Genomic DNA, 18,305 nt, shown 5'->3' on the forward strand with positions numbered 1-18,305 from the left:
TCTGAGGAGAAAGTGAGGTGGATTGTAGGGTTATTAGTTGTTTATGCATCCTTATTCCCTTGTTTTCTTTACAAACCAGAATTGCAGATAACATCAGACAAAGCTGTGAAAAGATTTTCTAAAGTACTTTTTAGAAAACCTCAGAGCGTCAGCGTGCATGATCATTTTCTTTTTTTAATCTTTCTGGGGAATTGGCTACCCAGCATGACTTGGCACTATTTCTAGGTTATTTCTGAAAAGGAAGTAGGGATTTTAAGTACATAACACTGGAAGAATGGTAAATACGGACTCCTTGAATCGGTGAACAATAGCTGATGAAGAGCTAGGTGGATGCCAATGTGGCTCCTGTGCTTTTAAGAGTACTCCCCACCATCACCAAGCAGGACACAAAAAAAGTGTGAACACACACTCAAGGTGGTTTTGCACCAACTTTCTCATTGCTTGCTTAGAGAGAAATGCTCAGGCAACTTTCTAACCAATATATAAAGTTAGAAATTGTAATTGTGCTGGTGGAAATCAACCAGTCAACCTTCTCTGGGAAGTAGCGGGGCAGCGGATAGATTTTTTTTATTAAGGAAAAATGGCCCACCTCTTTAGTGCTGGTAGCCAGCACCTATATATCAACCAATCAGAATAGATCTGGAAGGGACCTTGGAGGTGTCTCTGAAGGGAAAAGAGCCTAGTGGTTACATCCAGACCTGGATGCCAACAAGACCAGGAAAGGGAAGGTTGACAGATTACTTCCTTGTCTAAAAAGGTGGCTTCTGCTAAGATGATTTCCTAAGACTTGCGTAACTCTTGCTTGATCACCCATCCCTTTCTCGCACATGTATACAGGCAGAGTCTGTACTTAGCCTTTCTGACCTGCTTCTCTTTCCTTTCCTTTGCTGTAACTCACCCTCCTTTGCAAGTAATTCCACCCGCCCCATTAGCAAGAAGGGTGGTGACCTTATTGCATGCCCCCACACACACAAACACACACACACACACACATACATACGGAGGCAGAGGCACACGTATAAAAAGGAAGGAAGGATGCTTCTTCAATCATCGCTGTCACCTTGTCCAGCAGGACAGAAAAAGACATTCGCCAGACAGGTAAGCCTTCCAGTGGTGGGGTTTTAAATGACAAGTATGGGTTAGGAATTTGGATAAGGTGGACATTTGGATGCTGTAAGAGCTGTTGTTTTATTCTGCAATCGATCAGGCCTTTCTAATGGGGAAGGTTTTAAGTTTCTGGCTATTTTTAGTGGTGATCAAGACAGCTTGCACTCTATGGTTTACTAAGATAATAAATGGTACTCAGTATCACTCCAAGGACCCATCAATTTTCATAGCCTCTTTCTGAGAATGGCGTAATAATATACAGCCCCTTTAGTATAGTAGTTAAGGTGCTGACCTAGAAACCAGGAAAACTGTGAGTTCTAATCCTGACTTAGTCATGAAAACCAAATGGGTAACTTTGAGCCTCTCAATAACTTAAGTAAGAAAGGCAGGATAAAACTTAAAGAAATAAATATATCCAACCCTCCTTGATTTACAGAAATGAGGCATGAAAGTGATGAAATAAATAAGGGAAGGGAAGGAAGGAATCAAATCTTGATGTATAGAAATAGCAGAATAATAGAACAGAAAAATAGACTTGTAAGGCACCTTGGAAACCATCCAGTCTATCCCCCTGCGCAAGCAGAAGATGCTATTACCATTTCAGACGAATGATTATCCAGTCTCTTCTTGAAAGCCTCTAGTGATGGGCACTCACAATTTCTGAAGACAACCCATTGCACTGGTTCATTGTTCTCACCATTAGGAAATTTCTCCTTAGTTCCAGTTTGCTTCTCTCCTTGATTACTTTCCATCCGTTAATCCTTGTCTTGCCTTCTGATGCTTTGGAAAATAGATTGACCCCCTTTTCTTTGTGGCAGCCCCTCAGATATTGGAACACTGCTATCAAAAAAGGCATGAAAGCAATCTCATTTTTCCTGTTGCTTTTTTTGAACAAAAAAATGTTAAGAGCACAATGATACAAAAAAAAAAAAAGAGAGAAGCTTCATTTAGCAACTGATGAATTGGTTTCCTGTGAATTTGTCTCATATGTTTGTTTTCACATCTCGTGGTAAGGAGGTCTGTAAGTTAATCAGCACTGTTATCATTCATCATATCCTATGCACTTATCTTTGCGTTGTTGCTTTTTTAAAGTTTCAGATTATACAGTACTCACTCCTAAAAGTTTTCTGGTGTGTACAGAAATTTCTCCTCTGTTGCAACATGTATGACAACTCCTTATCAATGGTCTCATCATCACACGTTCTTTGTTGTTACATAAGTGTTTGTTTTGCGCTGTGAAAGTCAGTCGTGGCTTCTGGTGGTGCCCAATACAAATGTGTGTGTGAAATCATGCGCTCAATCATAGATTATTTCTTTCAAAATTTGGCAACCAAAATACTACACCCAAAATATTCTGCTGTTTATCTGGCTGCTCTGGTGCCAGAACTGAATGTTGGGCCATGAGAACTGATTATATGGGCATCCTAAATTGTTTATATACATCCTTTTTGTTTATAGCTGCATCAGCAGCCCATGAAGCCTCTTTCATATTTTAAAAGAAAACCAACAATCGCAAAGAATGATTACAATTAGTTGCTGTTGATCCTGTTTCCAAAAGATTCTAGAACTCAGCATTGTTATGGGGAGTAATTTGAAATAATTTTAATTTTAAAGATTTAAAACAACTGCAGGAAAGAATTCAGCAGATTGTTTAGCCATTAGGTTTACCAAGTATAGGTTCATAAACTTGATATAATGTCTAATTTATATGATGGTTATGATTAATCAGACACTAAGACTGAGATTGATTTTTCTTTTGAACAAAAGTTCAGCTCATGCTTAGGTTCTCATAAATGCTCTCTCTCTCTCTCTCTCTCTCTCTCTCTCTCTCTCTCTCTCTCTCTCTCTCTCTCCCTCCCTCCCTCCCTCCCTCCCTCTCTCTCTCTCCATCCCCATCCCCATATATCTGTATATCTATCCATATCTATATCACCCATATCACTATTACTGCTAAATAATTGGTATTATAGTACATGTCAGTGTTTTTTTTAATGTTGCCTACTTGAAGACATATGGACTTCAATGCCCAGAATTCTGGAAGGTTGGGGAATTCTGGGTGTTGGAGTCCATACATCTTCAAGCTGGCCAGGAAAAAGAAACACTGGTTCATATACCTCTACTGACAATTATAATAGCACTTAGACTTATATGCCACCACATAGTGCTTTACAAATGTCTGGGCAGTTTACAATGTCAGAATATTGACCCCATTAATCTGTGTCCTCATTTTACTGACCTGGGAAGGATGAAAGCCTGAATCAACTTTGAGCCTGTAAGGATCAAACTCCAGGCTGTGGGCAGAGTTAGCCTGCAATGCTGCATTCTAACCATTGCACCACCTGGGCTCTTATTCCTAAAGTTCGCCGTTTGGATTAATCAATCAGTTTGCACTTTTTCCCATAGCCGGACAAAATCCCCTTCCATGGATTCTCTCAAGATACTCACAACCCTTACAGTGGTCTTTTGGCTTCCAAGTGGATGTTATGCCAGTTCTGAAGGTAATGCCACCCTACTTAGGAAGCGCCTTGCTGGGGAGGAGGCCAGAAAATGAAAGACCAGAAAATTCTTCCAGGGTACAACTAAATATTCTTTGGATGGATTTGGCTCGCCAACATTTAAAAGCTAACAAGGTTGAGCCTAGGTGGGAAATGGTAGATTGGAGATGAGTTGGAAAAAAAAATCAGGGACTAAACACTTTGGAGGTCACAAAAACTACATGGAAGTTAGAAGGATTATAGCTGGATTCAAGACAATCCAGGAGAGATGCAAAGAATCCAGAGCATGCGCTAAGTTGCAGTTCAGATTTCATGCCCAGGCCTAACACAAGAATCCAATCCACTAAATTCAGCCCTAAATTGGCGCCGGAACAGAATTCAAGAAGGGTTGGACTTAAGCTTGATCTTGACTTGTCCGCAACTATGAATAGGTGTCAACACACAACTAATAGAATAGAATAAGAATAGAATAGAATAGAATAGAATAGAATAGAATAGAATAGAATAGAATAGAATAGCAGAGTTGGAAGGGACCTTGGAGGTCTTCTAGTCCAGCCCCCTGCTTCGGCAGGAAACCTTATACCATTTCAGACAAATGGGTGTCTAATTCTATCTTAAAAACTTCCAGTGTTGGAGCATTCACAACTTCTGGAGGCAAGTCGTTCCACTGTTTAATTGCTCTAACAGGAAATTTCTCCTTATGAGTCATATATTTATGCAGAATCTCAGGGTCACATGATCCACCTTTGTAACCAAAGTCAATGGGAAAGGCAGATTCACTTAATAACTGTGTTATCAACCTTACACTTCTGTGATTCACTTAACAACTGCGGCCAAAAAAGGTTATAAAATAGGGCAAAATTCACTTAAATATCTCACCTAGTGACAGAAATTTTGGGCTCGATTGTGGTCATAAATGCAACAGCTATGCAGCCATCTCTGAATGAGACGCAATTGTTCCCTGATGTGCAGTGATGCAGAAGACTAACCAATGTTCTAGAATGTTTTTGAGAACATAAGGACTCTAGGCTGATGACTCATTTAACTCTGCCCTCCAGCTCTGCCTGCTCTTCTCCTACACATTCTTCCTTTTAGCTGTTCAGAGGTATTTGTGCTTTGATTATGGTGGCCATTTTGACTTTTTCGCCATAATTTAAAGGCACTCTAGTTCCAAAAATTGTCTTGGGATTGCAGTAGAAGCCTGGCTCACCCTGTTTCTTTCCTTTACAGGATCCTGGTGTTACGTGGAGCCACACTGTGGTAAGTAAAACAGAGCTACTTTTCTTTTTGACCCCCGAGATCAGAGGTCTCCAACCATGGCAACTTTAAGACTTGTGGACTTCAACTCCTAGAATTTCCCGGCAAGCATAGCTGACTGGGGAACTCTGGGAGTTGAAGTCCACAAGTTGAAGTCCACAAGTTGAAGTCCACGATAGGTGACCCCCGCCCTACATCATAAGTGGAAACTAATTAGAAACTAATTAGAATTCTTTTATTGGCCAAATGTGATTGGACACTCAAGGAATTTGTCTTGGTGCAAATGCTCTCAGTGTACATAAAAGAAAAGATACATTCATCAAGAGTCAAGAATCATCAGGTGCAACACTTAATAATAGTCATAGGGTACAATAAGCAATCAAATCAATAGGAAACAGTCAATATAAATCATAAGGATACAAGTCATATTTAGTCTCAGCCAGAGATTGCCCATTGCATTTAAATTCCAAAACTCATCTTTGCAAATGTATCTCATCCCATGGCTTTACTTTGTAGTAAAAAAAAGAAAAATCCTGTTCATATAATTTGCTAACCTTGAGCAGGATGTCCAGCAGAGATGGTAACTTTTAGGAAAACTAGATTCCCTATGTTTTTTTAAAAATGTATTTCTTTGGCACTTCGTCTAATGATTATCCCTTTTCTTGGGGATTGTTGGGAAGGTCCTAAATCCTGGATATCCCTTGGTCATTGCAATGGCAAGAGACAGTCACCGATCAACATTATTCACAGAGATGCCTCCCACAACCCCAGTCTGGGTCCTGTACACCTTGTTGGTTATGACAGCAGCAAGAAGCTGCTGGAAATCAGGAATACTGGGAAAACAGGTGAGTTACTGTGTTGTTGTTGTTTCTGAAATTTTATTAAGATTATCATGATATGAAATACAAGTGAAAATATAGAAGAAAAATGGGAAAAGGGAAGAGGGGGAAAAGAAAAAAAAGAAGCATTGATTTCCAATTATTTTCTGTAATTCTATGGTCACTGATGTACTCAGATGACTACAACTCCCAAAATTCTCAGTTGTTCTTGGCTTGGAATTTTGGGAGTCGTAGTTACAGCTTCTGGTAAATGTAGCATGGGGAAAACAGGCAAATCAGATCAGATGAAATCTTCAGAAGGTGTACGGTTCATTTAATGATCGGTTGAAGTTACGATGGCCTTAGAAAAAAAAGGACTTACTCTTTGTCTTTTAAGTGATAACTGTTGCATCATCCCCGGAGATCATGACATCACAATTTGGGTGTTGGCAGTTGGCCGGCATTTATAATAGTTGTTGCATCTGACGGTCACACAATTGTGATTTGTGATCTTCTCAGCCATCTTCCAACAAGCAAAATCAGTTGGGGAAACTGGATTCGCTGAACACCTGAGTGCTTTGCTTAATAGCTGCAGTAAAAAGGATTGTAAGAACAATCACATGATTTATTTATTTATTATTTTTATTTATTTATTTTGTCAAGTGATTATAAGATAACACATAGAAGTATATGCATAGTTATGAATACATGAAATGGGTACATATAAGAAAAATAAAAGAAACAATAGGACAGGGACGGTAGGCATGTTGTTGCGCTTATGCACGCCCCCTACAGACCTCTTAGGAAAGGGGTGAGGTCAATAGTAGACAGTCTAAGGTCAAAATTTTTGAAGTTTGGGGAAGAAATCACAGAGTCAGGATTCCAGACATTGACCACTCTGTTGCTGAAGTTGTATTTCCTGCAATCAAGTTTGGTGCGTTTTATCTTGAGTTTGTATCTATTGTGTGCTCTTGTATTGTTATGGTTGATGACTTGCTTAATAACCGAATTACTTAATGACTGAAATTTTGGTCCCAATTGCAGTCATAAATCAAGGATCAACTGTATTTTTAACCGCACTGGTTAGCACAATTGATTCTCATTATAGCATATAGCTCAGAAGTGGACAGCCATGACATTTAACCGGTGGACTTCAACTCCCAGAATTCCTGAGCCAGAATTCTGGGAGTTGAAGTCCACCGGTCATAAAGTTGCCATGGTTACCTACCCCTGATTTTAGCGCAAAGGAAAGCAAACTTGGGCTCTTGAAGTGCTTTGGACTGAACTCCCACAATCAAAAGACACCGAAGGTTGAAGACCGGATCTAGAATGGTGAACGCAGAACTGGATTTTTCTTCTCTCTTTAATCGGCAGTTGACGTATCCCTGGGAGATGGTGTTCATCTCGCTGGTTTTGGCCTTCCCGACCGCTATACAGCCAAATCCTTTCACCTTCACTGGGGAGCAGGTGCCTCACGACCTGGCTCGGAGCATCAGATTGATGGCAAACAATACTCAATGGAGGTGAGGTCAGATCCCCCAGCCGACTTATGTGGGATTCTCCTTTTTGTGGAGAGTCTACCAGTATGCTTTATTACAGCATAAGCAATTGTTTTAGCTGCTAACGGTTACAGGTAGTCCTTGACTTACAACTGAGATGGTGGTTCAAAGTTATGGTACTGGAAAAAAAATGACTTGGACCATTTTGCACACTGACAATTTTTTTTGTAGCATTCCCCACGGTCACGTGATCAAAATTTGGACCCTTGGCGTATATTTATGATGGTCGCAGTGCCCTGGGGTCACATGATCACCTTTTGTGATAGTCTGACAAGCAAAGTCCATGTGGGAGCCAGATTCACTTAACAACCATGTTACTAATGTAACGACTGCCATGAGTCATTTAACAACTCTGGGGAAAAAAAGGTTGTAAAATGGGGCAAACCTCAACAACCATCTTGTTTAGCAACAGAAATGTTGGGCCCATTTTCTGTCATAAGTCGAGGATTACCTGTAACAAGGTTAAATCCTCTGGAAATTTGTCTGAAGCTTGGGAAAACCAAGAGCTTTCAGAACTGAGTTAGCCACGTTGCAATTCCTGAAATCTATTGTCCTTCCAATTATAGCTTTTCCATGGAATGTAAGAATTCGCAATATTTTAAGGACTGAAGCCAGATCTGGAATGCAACCAGTGGCACATTTCCCAAATTAAATGGTGTTAGTTCAAAGATTCAATTAAATGCATAATTTAAAATCACATTAATTGCATTGCATTGACGCACTAAGTTCCATGTGTTTTATAGTTTCTATTGTATTTAAAATAGCAACCTACTGGCAGGTTCTGGAACTGTGTAAGGGACTGTACCTCAAATTCCTGAAGGTTACATGGGATCTTAACTTCTACATCCAAAGAAAAATGGTTAGAGCTACAACATCTATCATGGCTTGGTTGCATATATCAACTTTTCCCAATGTGATATACTTAAAGAGTCTATGGTTAAGGCTAAAAACTGGGAAATTGTGAGTTCTAGTTCTTCTTTAGCCATGAAAGGTAACATTAGGCCAGTCACACTTTCTCAGCCCAAGCTGTGTTAGGAGATTATTGTGGGGAAAACAAGAGGCAGGAGGATTAATTGCCAAGAGTTGATGGGATAAAAATCTAATAATAAATAAATATTGAGTGGAATTGTGGGAGTTATAATCCACTATACTTGGAGGGAAACAGGCTGGTCTAGTAGTTATGGTACCAGGCAAGAAAGCGGGAGATTATCTTAGCCATGAAAGCCCTTTGAGTGACTTTGGGCCAGTCATTCTCTCTCAACCTAATCACCTCACGGGATTGCTGCTGTGAGGAGAATAGGAGAGGGGAGTTGTATTGGATATGTTCACCATTTTGAGTTATTTGTAAAAATAAAGACAAGATACAAATAAATTAAATAAATAAAAATCAGGTTAGGAAGCTTGGTCTATGATGATCAAGATACTAAGGAAATACACAGGTCTCACAAAATCTTTGTGTTCTCTCTTCAGTTGCACATTGTACATACCAGAAACAACATGAACATGTCAAATGCTGTGAAGGATCCAAAGGGCATCGCAGTGCTGGCATTTTTTATTGAGGTGAGCCTCCTATCCAAATCAGCTACATTGACCAAACATGCCAATCTATAAAAACCAGGTGGTAAGATAAGGAAGATATTGACAGAAATGGTCAAAAGGGTCGAAAGCACGGAGGAAAGTTTTTCCCCAACAGAAAAATAGACAGTTAGAAAATGCTCTGGCCAGACTAAATGTTCAGATGTAGTCTTCAACTTACAACCGGTTCAAAATTATGACGGGCCTCCCCAAAAGCTATTTACAAGAATTTCTGATCTCCACCCTTGTCCTGTAATCATGTGATCACATTTTGGGTGTTCACCAACTGGCCTGCATTTATAGCCATTGGCAATGCTCCTTGGTCACGTGACCACTATAATCTTTTTGCCAAAACTGACATTTATTTCTGGTTTCACCCCATAGCAAAGAACAGGTCTACTTAGCAATTGCTGCATTCGTTTAATGGCTGCCACAAAAAAGATCTGTAACATCGTAACCCACGTTATGACACAACAGACAGAAATTTCACGACAGAAATTACTTGCTCAATTACAGTCATATATCGAAAACTACCTCTATAGAAATTCATTCTGTCAGAGAAATGAGTATGAAAATATTTGTATTTTTCCCATTGATTAATTGATCCAAAGTGAGGGAATCAATATTTTGCAACTTTGGAGAAGAAACCAAGAGAACAATAAAAAAAGACAAAAACAATTACCTAATCCGATTCTCAAAACATGCTTTCATTCTGTGCTTTTTTTTTCAGTCTGCTCCCAACCACCACTTGAGTGTAATGTAAATAAAAGAGAAAAGGGAAATCTACCAGTATTTCCCTACAAATAATAGATCATTTCCCCAATCAATGTGAAATATCGTCTTAAGAAGCACTTTTAGGGTGGATGGGTGGCTGTTGTACAGTATATTTCCAGTATTTCAATTAAGTTTCATTTAAAACTATTAGATTTGTGTTGCAAAACTAGAAACAGCTGCTGGGTGGCAGCAAACAGACATCAAAAACTAAAGTTGCCAATCCAGTATTTTTTCACTGTAAATTTCAAAGTAGGTAATATGCTATCAGCAGTGTCAATCAAGAATGCCTCCCGATGACTGACTCTAAAATTACAGAAGAGTGGAAAACTGGAAGCAGTTGGTTAAGGGAAGAGAATATTCAATGTTCAAATTTGTTTCATCCCCAAATTCTTGAGTCTTATGGAGAAAAAGCACTGGAAGAGTCGGGGGGCAGACTGAAAAGGGGGCTTGGTCTAGAATCCCTACGTAGCTACAAAAGATCTAAGTTGTTTATTATTATTATTATTATTATTATTATTATTATTATTATTATTATTATTATTATTACCTTTATTGTCAGAGTACAACATGTGTATAATGAAATTGGCTAAGCCTCCCTTCATGCACTCCCCACAACACAACTCACAACTCACCAGAAGTCCCTAACCCAGTCTCAATCTTATTGCATTATGTAACCTTGTTGCACAGCATGCCATCCCTGCAACTTCTCTCCACTGTCATTGACTCTTATCTAATTCTAACCAGGTGTTAACCATTAGTGGAAAGATTCTTGCGCATGGGTTTTTAGTGTTGGAAGAGATGTCCATCTGGGTTCAGTTCCAGGTGGGGAGAAAGGCACTGGAAACATGAAGGTTATTTGGAAAGATGGTTTAACGGTGGACAGGACTACATGGTTTGAAGTCCTGGTTAGCAGATCACATGGAATAGAGAGTGAGATATATTTATACTTCTGGTGGGCTTTGAACTTTCTTCCTGTTCCTATGAAAGAAATGTATTCTGATTGGTTGTCAGACTCCTATGGGGCCAAGCAGTGCTAACTTTGTAGGTTGTCTTGAGTCCCAGGCTTGGTTGAATTTTGCTGGTTGATGTAATCCTCCCAAGTGCCATGTGGTGAAATGGGTAGAGGGCTAATCCTTTCATGTCCTAAGGACCATGTCTTAATCTCATCACCCTGGAGCTGAAGGGGGACTGGGGTGGCAGGGAGCTGCAGGGAGCTGCTTTGTCTTTAAAAACATGTTTCTCCTTTTCTCATCCAGGGAAATATAATATTCTACCCTTTTAATATTTCCTAAAATATTTAATTCTTCTAGGAGAGGGGTGGGTGCTAACTTTCTACATTAGCAATAAATCAGTTAATTTGAACATTCACATATGGACCTGGGCATTCATGCCTGACATATCCCCTCCTATTCTTTCCTCCTTTCTGCAGGAATCTGAGAAGGCTAAGGACAAAACTGCAGAGGCATGGGAATTGTTTGCCAAGAACCTCAAAAAAGTTTCTGAAAAAGGTAAGTTTGTTGGATTTCTGGAGAGATGTTTGGATCTTCTTGTATCTCTAAGACTTCACATGGCTTCCATAACAAGCTGGAAAATTGATGCTTCCACTTTGCAGCATCGTCCTGTGGGCTGATTGCTCCAACCATTTCCCCATCTTGTCCTGACATGCCTTTCTAATGACTTGCCAACCTTTAAAAAAAGTAAAACCAAAGTAGATAAAATAAGCAATCTAGATAAGCCAACCTACATAAGCAGGATTTAACACCTGACAAACAATCAAGCTGGATGCTGTAATCAAGAGCCTACCAAGGAGATAAAGAAACAAACAAACAGAAAACAATGCCCTAATCAAGGAGCTATCAAGGAGAAAAACCACACCCAATCATTGTTGGTAGGGCAATTATAAAAATAGGGAGCAAACTCAGTAGCACTAATGAGGTTACCTACTTGGGTAGTGAAAGGTCTGTAGAGTAAACAACCAAGGTCAGAGCATTAGGGATTCCACAAAATTTAAAGTTCCATGCTGGCTGAGGAATTCTGGAAATTGAAGTCTACAAGTCTTAAAATTGCCATGTTTGGACACCACTGCTCTAGGGAGATCAAAGATGATATATATTTCCTGTCCCCTACATATTTTCCTCATAGCAGCCTTGTGAGGATGGATGGGCTAAGAGCTACTAATTGATACATAAAAACCTAAGACAGTAGACTGCACTAAACTCGACCCCATTTAGTCCAGCATATTGTTCTCCCAGAGATTGACCAATTGCACAAGGAAACCCATCAGTCTCCCAGCACATAGGCTTCAGAGGCAGTTTTACTGTCCTGAAGGCTAATAGACTTTGGTCTCCATTTCTTCCATGAATTTGACCAACCTTTTTTTAGAGCTCTTGAGGAATTGAGGTAGAAAATGCCTCTGGAGAACTTGTGCAGAAATTCGGTGGCCAGAGACAGACATCGGTATGATTCAGCAGGAATGTGCAACATCTCCCAACAAGTTTCAGAGCTGGTGGGATTTGATCCAAAGTCTTTTCAGTCTTAATCTGATGTTCCATATTTAACTAGATCAGGGTCCCATACTTCTTTCAGGCTATAGATGCCGGCACAGGTGTGATTCTATACAGGGAACTCTTCCAACTCCCAAATTCTTCTCACCATCATCACCAAATTCAGGCAAGCTCACCAAAAAATGCAAGCTTGCCTGAGATGCTTGTTGCTTGCTTGTTTTGCAAAATCTTCCGAATTTCAGGAGATTCTAAACTTTATTTTTTTTTTAAATTAAGCTTTTTACATTTTGTTTGAATTTGAGCAGCAATAGGAACTGCCTTCCTGACAGAGACAGTGAGAAAGTTCTCGGCTCTAATTGGCTTTCCATTTTTCTTTCACAGTCAGTGTGAAAACAGACTTGAAAATAATTCAGTTGAGCAAGCAAGGCATAACTACTTTTACTCTGATTCCTGAACAGGGGAAGATGTGCATCTTGACGGCTCTTTTTCTCTGCTGGATTTGATGGATTCCACTAGCCTCAACCGTTATTACCGCTACCCTGGATCCCTTACCACTCCTGGCTGTGATGAGGCTGTAATATGGACCGTCTTTGCTGACCCCATCCTGGTGCCTCCTAAAGTGGTAAGAATACAGTTATGTCAGGATGTGAAGAACAAAATCCACACCTGAAGAGTTTGATTAGCCATTTTATGGCTCAGGCCTATAGAATAGGAATCTTCTGAAAGTTTGCACCTGAGTAAGACTATACAAAGCTCAATGGCATTCAAAAGGAAGGGGAGGTGTCAAACTATTCTTTTATGCATATGTAGGGATTCCAGACTAATTCCCTGTTTGACTCCTTCCCCTAGCTCAGCCAGTCTCTCTCTCCAACAAGCTGGGAGCCCAGCAGAAAAATCCATAAAAGGACTTTGCTAAGGAGGAACTATTATGTGCAGCATAAATGGGGAAGTGCACATGGGTAGTCCTCAACATATGACCACAACTGAGCCCAAACTTTCCATTGCTAAACAAGACAGTTGTTAAGGGAGTTTTGTTCCATGTTATGACCTTTCTTGCCACTGATGTAAAATGAATCACTGTGGTTGCTAAGTTAGTAACATGTTTGTGAAGTGAATTTGGCTTCAGCATTGGCTTTGCTCGTCAAAAGGTGATTGCATAACCCTGGGCCACTGCAACCGTCATAAATACACACCAGTTGCCAAGCATCCAATTTTTGATTACGTGATCACAGGGATGTTACAGTGGACATAAGACTAAAAAACTATCATAAGTCACTCTTTTCAGTGCCATTGTAACTTTGCACGATCATTAAACAAAGGGTTGTAAATTGAGGACTACCTGTAGGTAAAAAAGAGCGGACGTTTGATCATTCAGTTGTGGACACCCTCTTGACTTTTTTGACCCCCCTCCTCCCCAAGGACACCCCTGAGAATGTTTCTCCCCTCTGAACTCCTTTCAAAATGGGCCTTTGAGTCTTTGCCCTCCCAACTCAGGGAGGGCAAATACAATTATGTCGTGAAATTGGTCCTCCCCGCTGCTGATCCATTTCCTGTTGAGGGTTTTTTCTGGCTTTGTTTTAAGTCACTGCGCACCTGACTTTCCTCTGACATAATTTTATGGAGGGTATGTGCCTTATATGGTATCAGAATATAGTAGGAAACACTATTTTGACACAGGGGCAACCAAGGGTGACTTAAGTCCATGTTGCTCATAGGCCGGGGATGAAGTAAAAGCAACATGGCTATACGAGCAGTCAGAGGATGTTGCCAAACCAGGTTGTTGCTGCGGTTACGTGCAAGAGGGAAGCAGAGTTTGTGGTGTTTAACATTAAATTGAGCTCTGCTAAAAATAGGTAGTTCCTTTTTGGCTCCCTTTTTTCTCTTTGGCTCCACGAATTACAAGTAGGCCTTGACTTAAGGCCACAACTGAGCCCAGAATTCCTGTTGCTAAGCCAGATGGTTGTTCAGTGAGTTTTGCCCCATTTTACAACCTTTCTTGCCACAGTTGTTAAGTGAATCACTGTTGTATTATTAACACGGTTATTAAATGAATCTAGCTTCCTCATTTTTGCTTGTCGGAAGGTTGCAGAAGGGGATCACTTGACCCCAGGACACTGCAACTGTCATAAGTATGAGCAAGCATTTGAATTTTGATCATTTAACCATGGGGATGCTGCAATGGTCATAAGTATGAAAAACAGTCATAAGACCGTTTTTTTCAGTGCCATTGTAACTTTGAATAACCATTTAACAAATGGTTGTAAGTTAAGGACTAGCTCTATAGTAGGCAGTCAGCTCCATTCACTATCAAAAGTAACTTTTTTTGCCAGGTTTTGAGAAGACAGACTCCATTCTTTCCTGTCCATCTCTTTGATAGCCTTTTCTCTTTTTTTGCTACAAATTAATTCCCATTGAGCTCAGCCCTGGGAATTTCCAACAGAGAGTTGAAGACCAAGCTTCTTAAATAACCACGGATGCACATGAAGGGGATATTGTAGTGCTTCCTTGGGCTTCGAAGTTGTACATTGGCCTGGTTCATTTGTCCTGATGCATTTTAGTGATGAGAAATCCTGCAGCCCAACAGAATAACAGTTAGAAGGAACCTTGGAGGTCTTCTAGTCCAACCCCCCCTGCTCAAGCAGGAAAGCCTATAGCATTTCAGTCAAATGTTTGTCCAGTCTCTGATTAAAAAACCTCCAGTGTTGGAGCATTCACAACTTCTGGAGGCAAGTTATTCCACTGATTGATTGTTCTTTCAGGAAATTTCTCCTTAGTTGTAGGTTAGGCCTCTCCTTGATTACTTTCCATCCATAGCTTCTTGTTCTGCCTTCAGGTGCATTGAAGAGTAGGCTGTCCCCCCCTTCTGTGGGGCAGCCCCTCAAATATTGGAACGCTGCCATCACGTCTTTCTTGCTATCATCTCTTTCTTTCAATAGGTCAAGAAATTTGCTTCAGAGCTCTCATCTACGGAGTCTTCAAAGGGACCCAGGCTAATAAACAACTTCCGTCCCATACAGAAGATTGGAGATCGGAAAGTAGAGGCATCTGATGCTTTGAAGTCTGCAGCTGCCATTTTTGTTTCTCCTCCAACTGTATTTATCCTCTTCCTTTCTATCGCCACCTTTCTACAATTCTTCTATCTGTAAGGGAGGATGTCAGGAGTGAACCGTGTGGACTTGCAGTTCCTGAGAGGTCATAGCTAACCTTTCTTCCCTCTATATCAGAGTTGGTATTCAGTAAATTCTGACCAGCTCTGGAGAACCGCTAGCAGAAATCTTCAGTAGTACGGAGAGCTGGCAAATACCACCTCTGACTAGCCCCGCCCCCATCTGTTCTCTGCCTTCCCAGTCCCAGCTGATTGGCTGGGTCTTCTTTGGTTGCCCTGCACAGGAGAACGGAGCTGGAAAGCAGGTTAGTGGGGTGGGGTGGGAATGGAGATTTTACAGTATCCTTCCCTTGCCACACCTACCAAGCCACATCCACAATTGGTAGTTAAAAAAATTGAATCCCACCACTGCTCCACATGCTCCATTTTACTTAAGGTGACCAACTTTTTACAATGAAAAGGAGGAAGAAAATAAATTGAAGAAAAAAAACAAAGCCACTTGTGCACGGCACACTCTCTCAAAACAATTCTCCTTTGTGGAGCGCATGCATCTCATAATCACGTCTCGCCGCACTGTACTGAGCCTTGATGAATCATCATGTCAAATACAAATACGTTACATCACCCACAACAGATTGGATCGGCATAGATCCATTAGGGAGATTTACAGATTAGTCTTCAATATCAAAATGGAGGACATGTAGGAGGACACTTTTCGAGGGCGGACAGAACTTACAAAAGGAGGACTGACCTCCCTAAAGGAGGATGGTTGGTCACCTTATTTTACTTCCTCCTCACCCTCCACCAGATTATTCAGGGGCAGAAACCCAGGAAAAATAAAGTTTGAAAGTTGAAAGGTGGCTAAAGATCAAAGAATTTCGGTTGGCAAGGTCCAGGAAGAGACTCTTTTCTGCTGTAGTCCCCCACCTTCTGGAATATTCTCCCCCTTTGGAAATGAGGTCCGTTCTGCCACTTGACCTGGGGCCACAACAGGGTCCTGCTACATTGGGGTGAATGACTGGGTAGAGAAGATCTTCACCCACCATCTTGGTAGTTTAGCTTTGTATTTAATTCTCCTAATTTTAATTGCTTTGTATTGCCTTTTTGTACTTTTCATTGCATTGTAAGCTGCCTGGAATCACTGTATCAGTGAACCAAGTGGCTAAATAAATAAATAAATAAATAAATAAATAGTGAGTGAGTGAGTGAATGAATGAAGAAAAAAACAGAAACACAGGAAAAACTGGAGGAAAGTTAATACTGCTTGACCCAATCGCTGGGATATGTTGTTGCTGTTTGTCACCTTAAGGCCAAAGCTGAAATGGAAACGCTTCATTCAAAGTGAAGTATCATGACATTGTAAATCTGTAAATTATCATTTTCAAAAGATGATGTTTGGTGTTTTTAAGGTCAGAGAGATAAAATAGACGGTAGATATAGGATGGGAGGGAGGGGAGGGAGAGGGAGGGGAGGGGAGAGAGGGAGAAAAAGAGAGAGAAGAGGAAAGAGATTCAGTTATGGGTGTAGGGATGGAGATCGTTTCATTTTTTTAAAGCAATGAACATCAGTTTTAGCTGTAGCTCAGGGATGTCAAACTGGATTTCTTTGAGGGCTGGGTCAGCACTGTAGTTCTCCTCCAAGGGCCGGCTGGGGTGGGGAGACTGGACCGACACCTGCACCGTCCTGCCATCCAAAACAGATCACTGAGGGGGGCCTCACACAGCCCCCCTGCGCTTGTTTTTGGCCTGGACAGCCTCCTGCAGTATCCTGCCAGTCAAAATGGGGCATGGGGGGGGGGGCTCATGCACACCACACACCCTATTTTGGCCTGCAGAGTGCTGCAGGAGGCCGTCCAGGCTGAAAACGGTGTGGGGAGCGCACGAGGGTCCCCGCGCCCCTTTTCAGCTGCCAGAGCCACCATGGGATGTTCCTTTGCTATTTCCAGGCCAGCTCCATTGGCCAGATTTAAGTACTGGGCAAGCCAGGACTGGCCCCCGGGCTGTGAGTTTGATACCCCTGCTCTAGCTGCACTAAAATACGCATTGTGGCGACATTCTATCTGTCCTGCCCAACACAAGTGCTGCACAGAAACGCCATCTTCCCCTTGTGGCAAATACCACACTTCTGACTTCAGCAGAGCCAAGGCCATGCAGTTCATTCAGCTGATATCAAGGCTGTTCTGCAAGGCAGCATAAGCTGCTTATCTCTTTGGCAAATGCCAGCTGGAGAGGAACGAACCTTTGGAGATTGCTGTACAGATTTCAAATTTTTGAAATTGGGATTCAAATTTTTCACAACCGGTTATGTGGGCATGGCTTAAGGGCGGTGGACATGGCTTGGTGGTCACGTTATTGGCTGGGCGAGGCCAGCTCAATATCATTCACATCGAGGCACGCATTTCCTCGCTTGGCCTCTCATGATTGTGGGGATGCTGCAGCAGTCGTAAGTGTGAAAAATGGTCATAAGTCACTTTTTTCAGTGCCATTGTAACTTTGAATGGTCACTCCACACAAGCAAAGTACCAGCAAAGGAAGGGGAAAAACAACTCCAGAGAGGTTCCTGAGACAGGAAGTCTAGTCCTGCCAAGAATGTAATAAGGGTTAATGGAGAGGCAGTTTCTGTAAGCAACACCAGAATGTTTCCTTCCTGCCTTCCTTACAGGATTAGGCCAGTAATTTCTTCTAACAAACGGTTCTCCAAACTGCTTAGAATGTCAACAATCGGTTCTACCGAATAGGTGCGAACTGGTAGCATCCCACTCTGTGCACCGGGTTTGGCAATGATGTCAGCCAGGAATTTGGCCCAGGCACATTCCAATTGTTGACACTCCTGTTTCTTTATAATGAGCAATTTTGCTGGAACAGGAAGCTCAGAAATTCATTCATTTTTTAGAAATGGGGAGGGGAAGAAGGGCTAAGTTTGAGGATGAGTGATTTCTATGAACACAATGTTCACATGATCCTTGAATCCAGCTTGGATTGAATCTCCTCTCCACCAAGCACTTGTTACCTGTGAACATTGGCAAGTGTGACCAGTGTGCCTTGCCCAAATGGGATCTGAGCCAGAAATATAGATTCATTCAGGTAGTCCTCGACTTATGACTACAACTG

The 18,305-nt window shown here is 41.3% G+C and overlaps 1 protein-coding gene across 2 annotated transcripts; it reads left to right on the forward strand.

Annotated features, from left to right (window-relative positions):
- Positions 1-1,013: 1,013 nt before the first annotated feature.
- On the forward strand, positions 1,014-16,582 carry LOC113443608 (carbonic anhydrase 4-like). Of its 2 annotated transcripts, none has more exons than XM_026711954.2 (9): positions 1,014-1,098; positions 3,511-3,605; positions 4,833-4,862; positions 5,540-5,704; positions 7,052-7,200; positions 8,707-8,796; positions 11,015-11,093; positions 12,548-12,711; positions 15,026-16,582. In XM_026711954.2, exons 2-9 carry the CDS (start codon positions 3,530-3,532, stop codon positions 15,233-15,235), a joined length of 963 nt encoding a protein of 320 aa, XP_026567739.1. In that variant the 5' UTR covers positions 1,014-1,098; positions 3,511-3,529; the 3' UTR covers positions 15,236-16,582. The 2 variants fall into 2 exon arrangements, with proteins under 2 accessions (XP_026567739.1, XP_087774401.1); XM_087918275.1 differs by lacking the exon at positions 1,014-1,098 and adding an exon at positions 1,994-2,116.
- Positions 16,583-18,305: the final 1,723 nt, after the last annotated feature.

The sequence above is a fragment of the Pseudonaja textilis genome, chromosome Z (genome assembly GCF_049901715.1).
Source record: "Pseudonaja textilis isolate UNSWEBS1 chromosome Z, rPseTex1.2, whole genome shotgun sequence".
NCBI classification, from domain to species: Eukaryota; Metazoa; Chordata; class Lepidosauria; order Squamata; family Elapidae; genus Pseudonaja; species Pseudonaja textilis.

Excerpts from the sequence above, each read along its gene's own strand:
- LOC113443608 (XM_026711954.2), top strand. The coding sequence starts at position 3,530 with ATGGATTCTCTCAAGATACTCACAACCCTTACAGTGGTCTTTTGGCTT. Across the intron at positions 3,606-4,832 it reads ATGTTATGCCAGTTCTGAAG|GATCCTGGTGTTACGTGGAG; the intron begins GTAATGCCACCC and ends TTTCCTTTACAG. Across the intron at positions 12,712-15,025 it reads TCCTGGTGCCTCCTAAAGTG|GTCAAGAAATTTGCTTCAGA; the intron begins GTAAGAATACAG and ends TTCTTTCAATAG.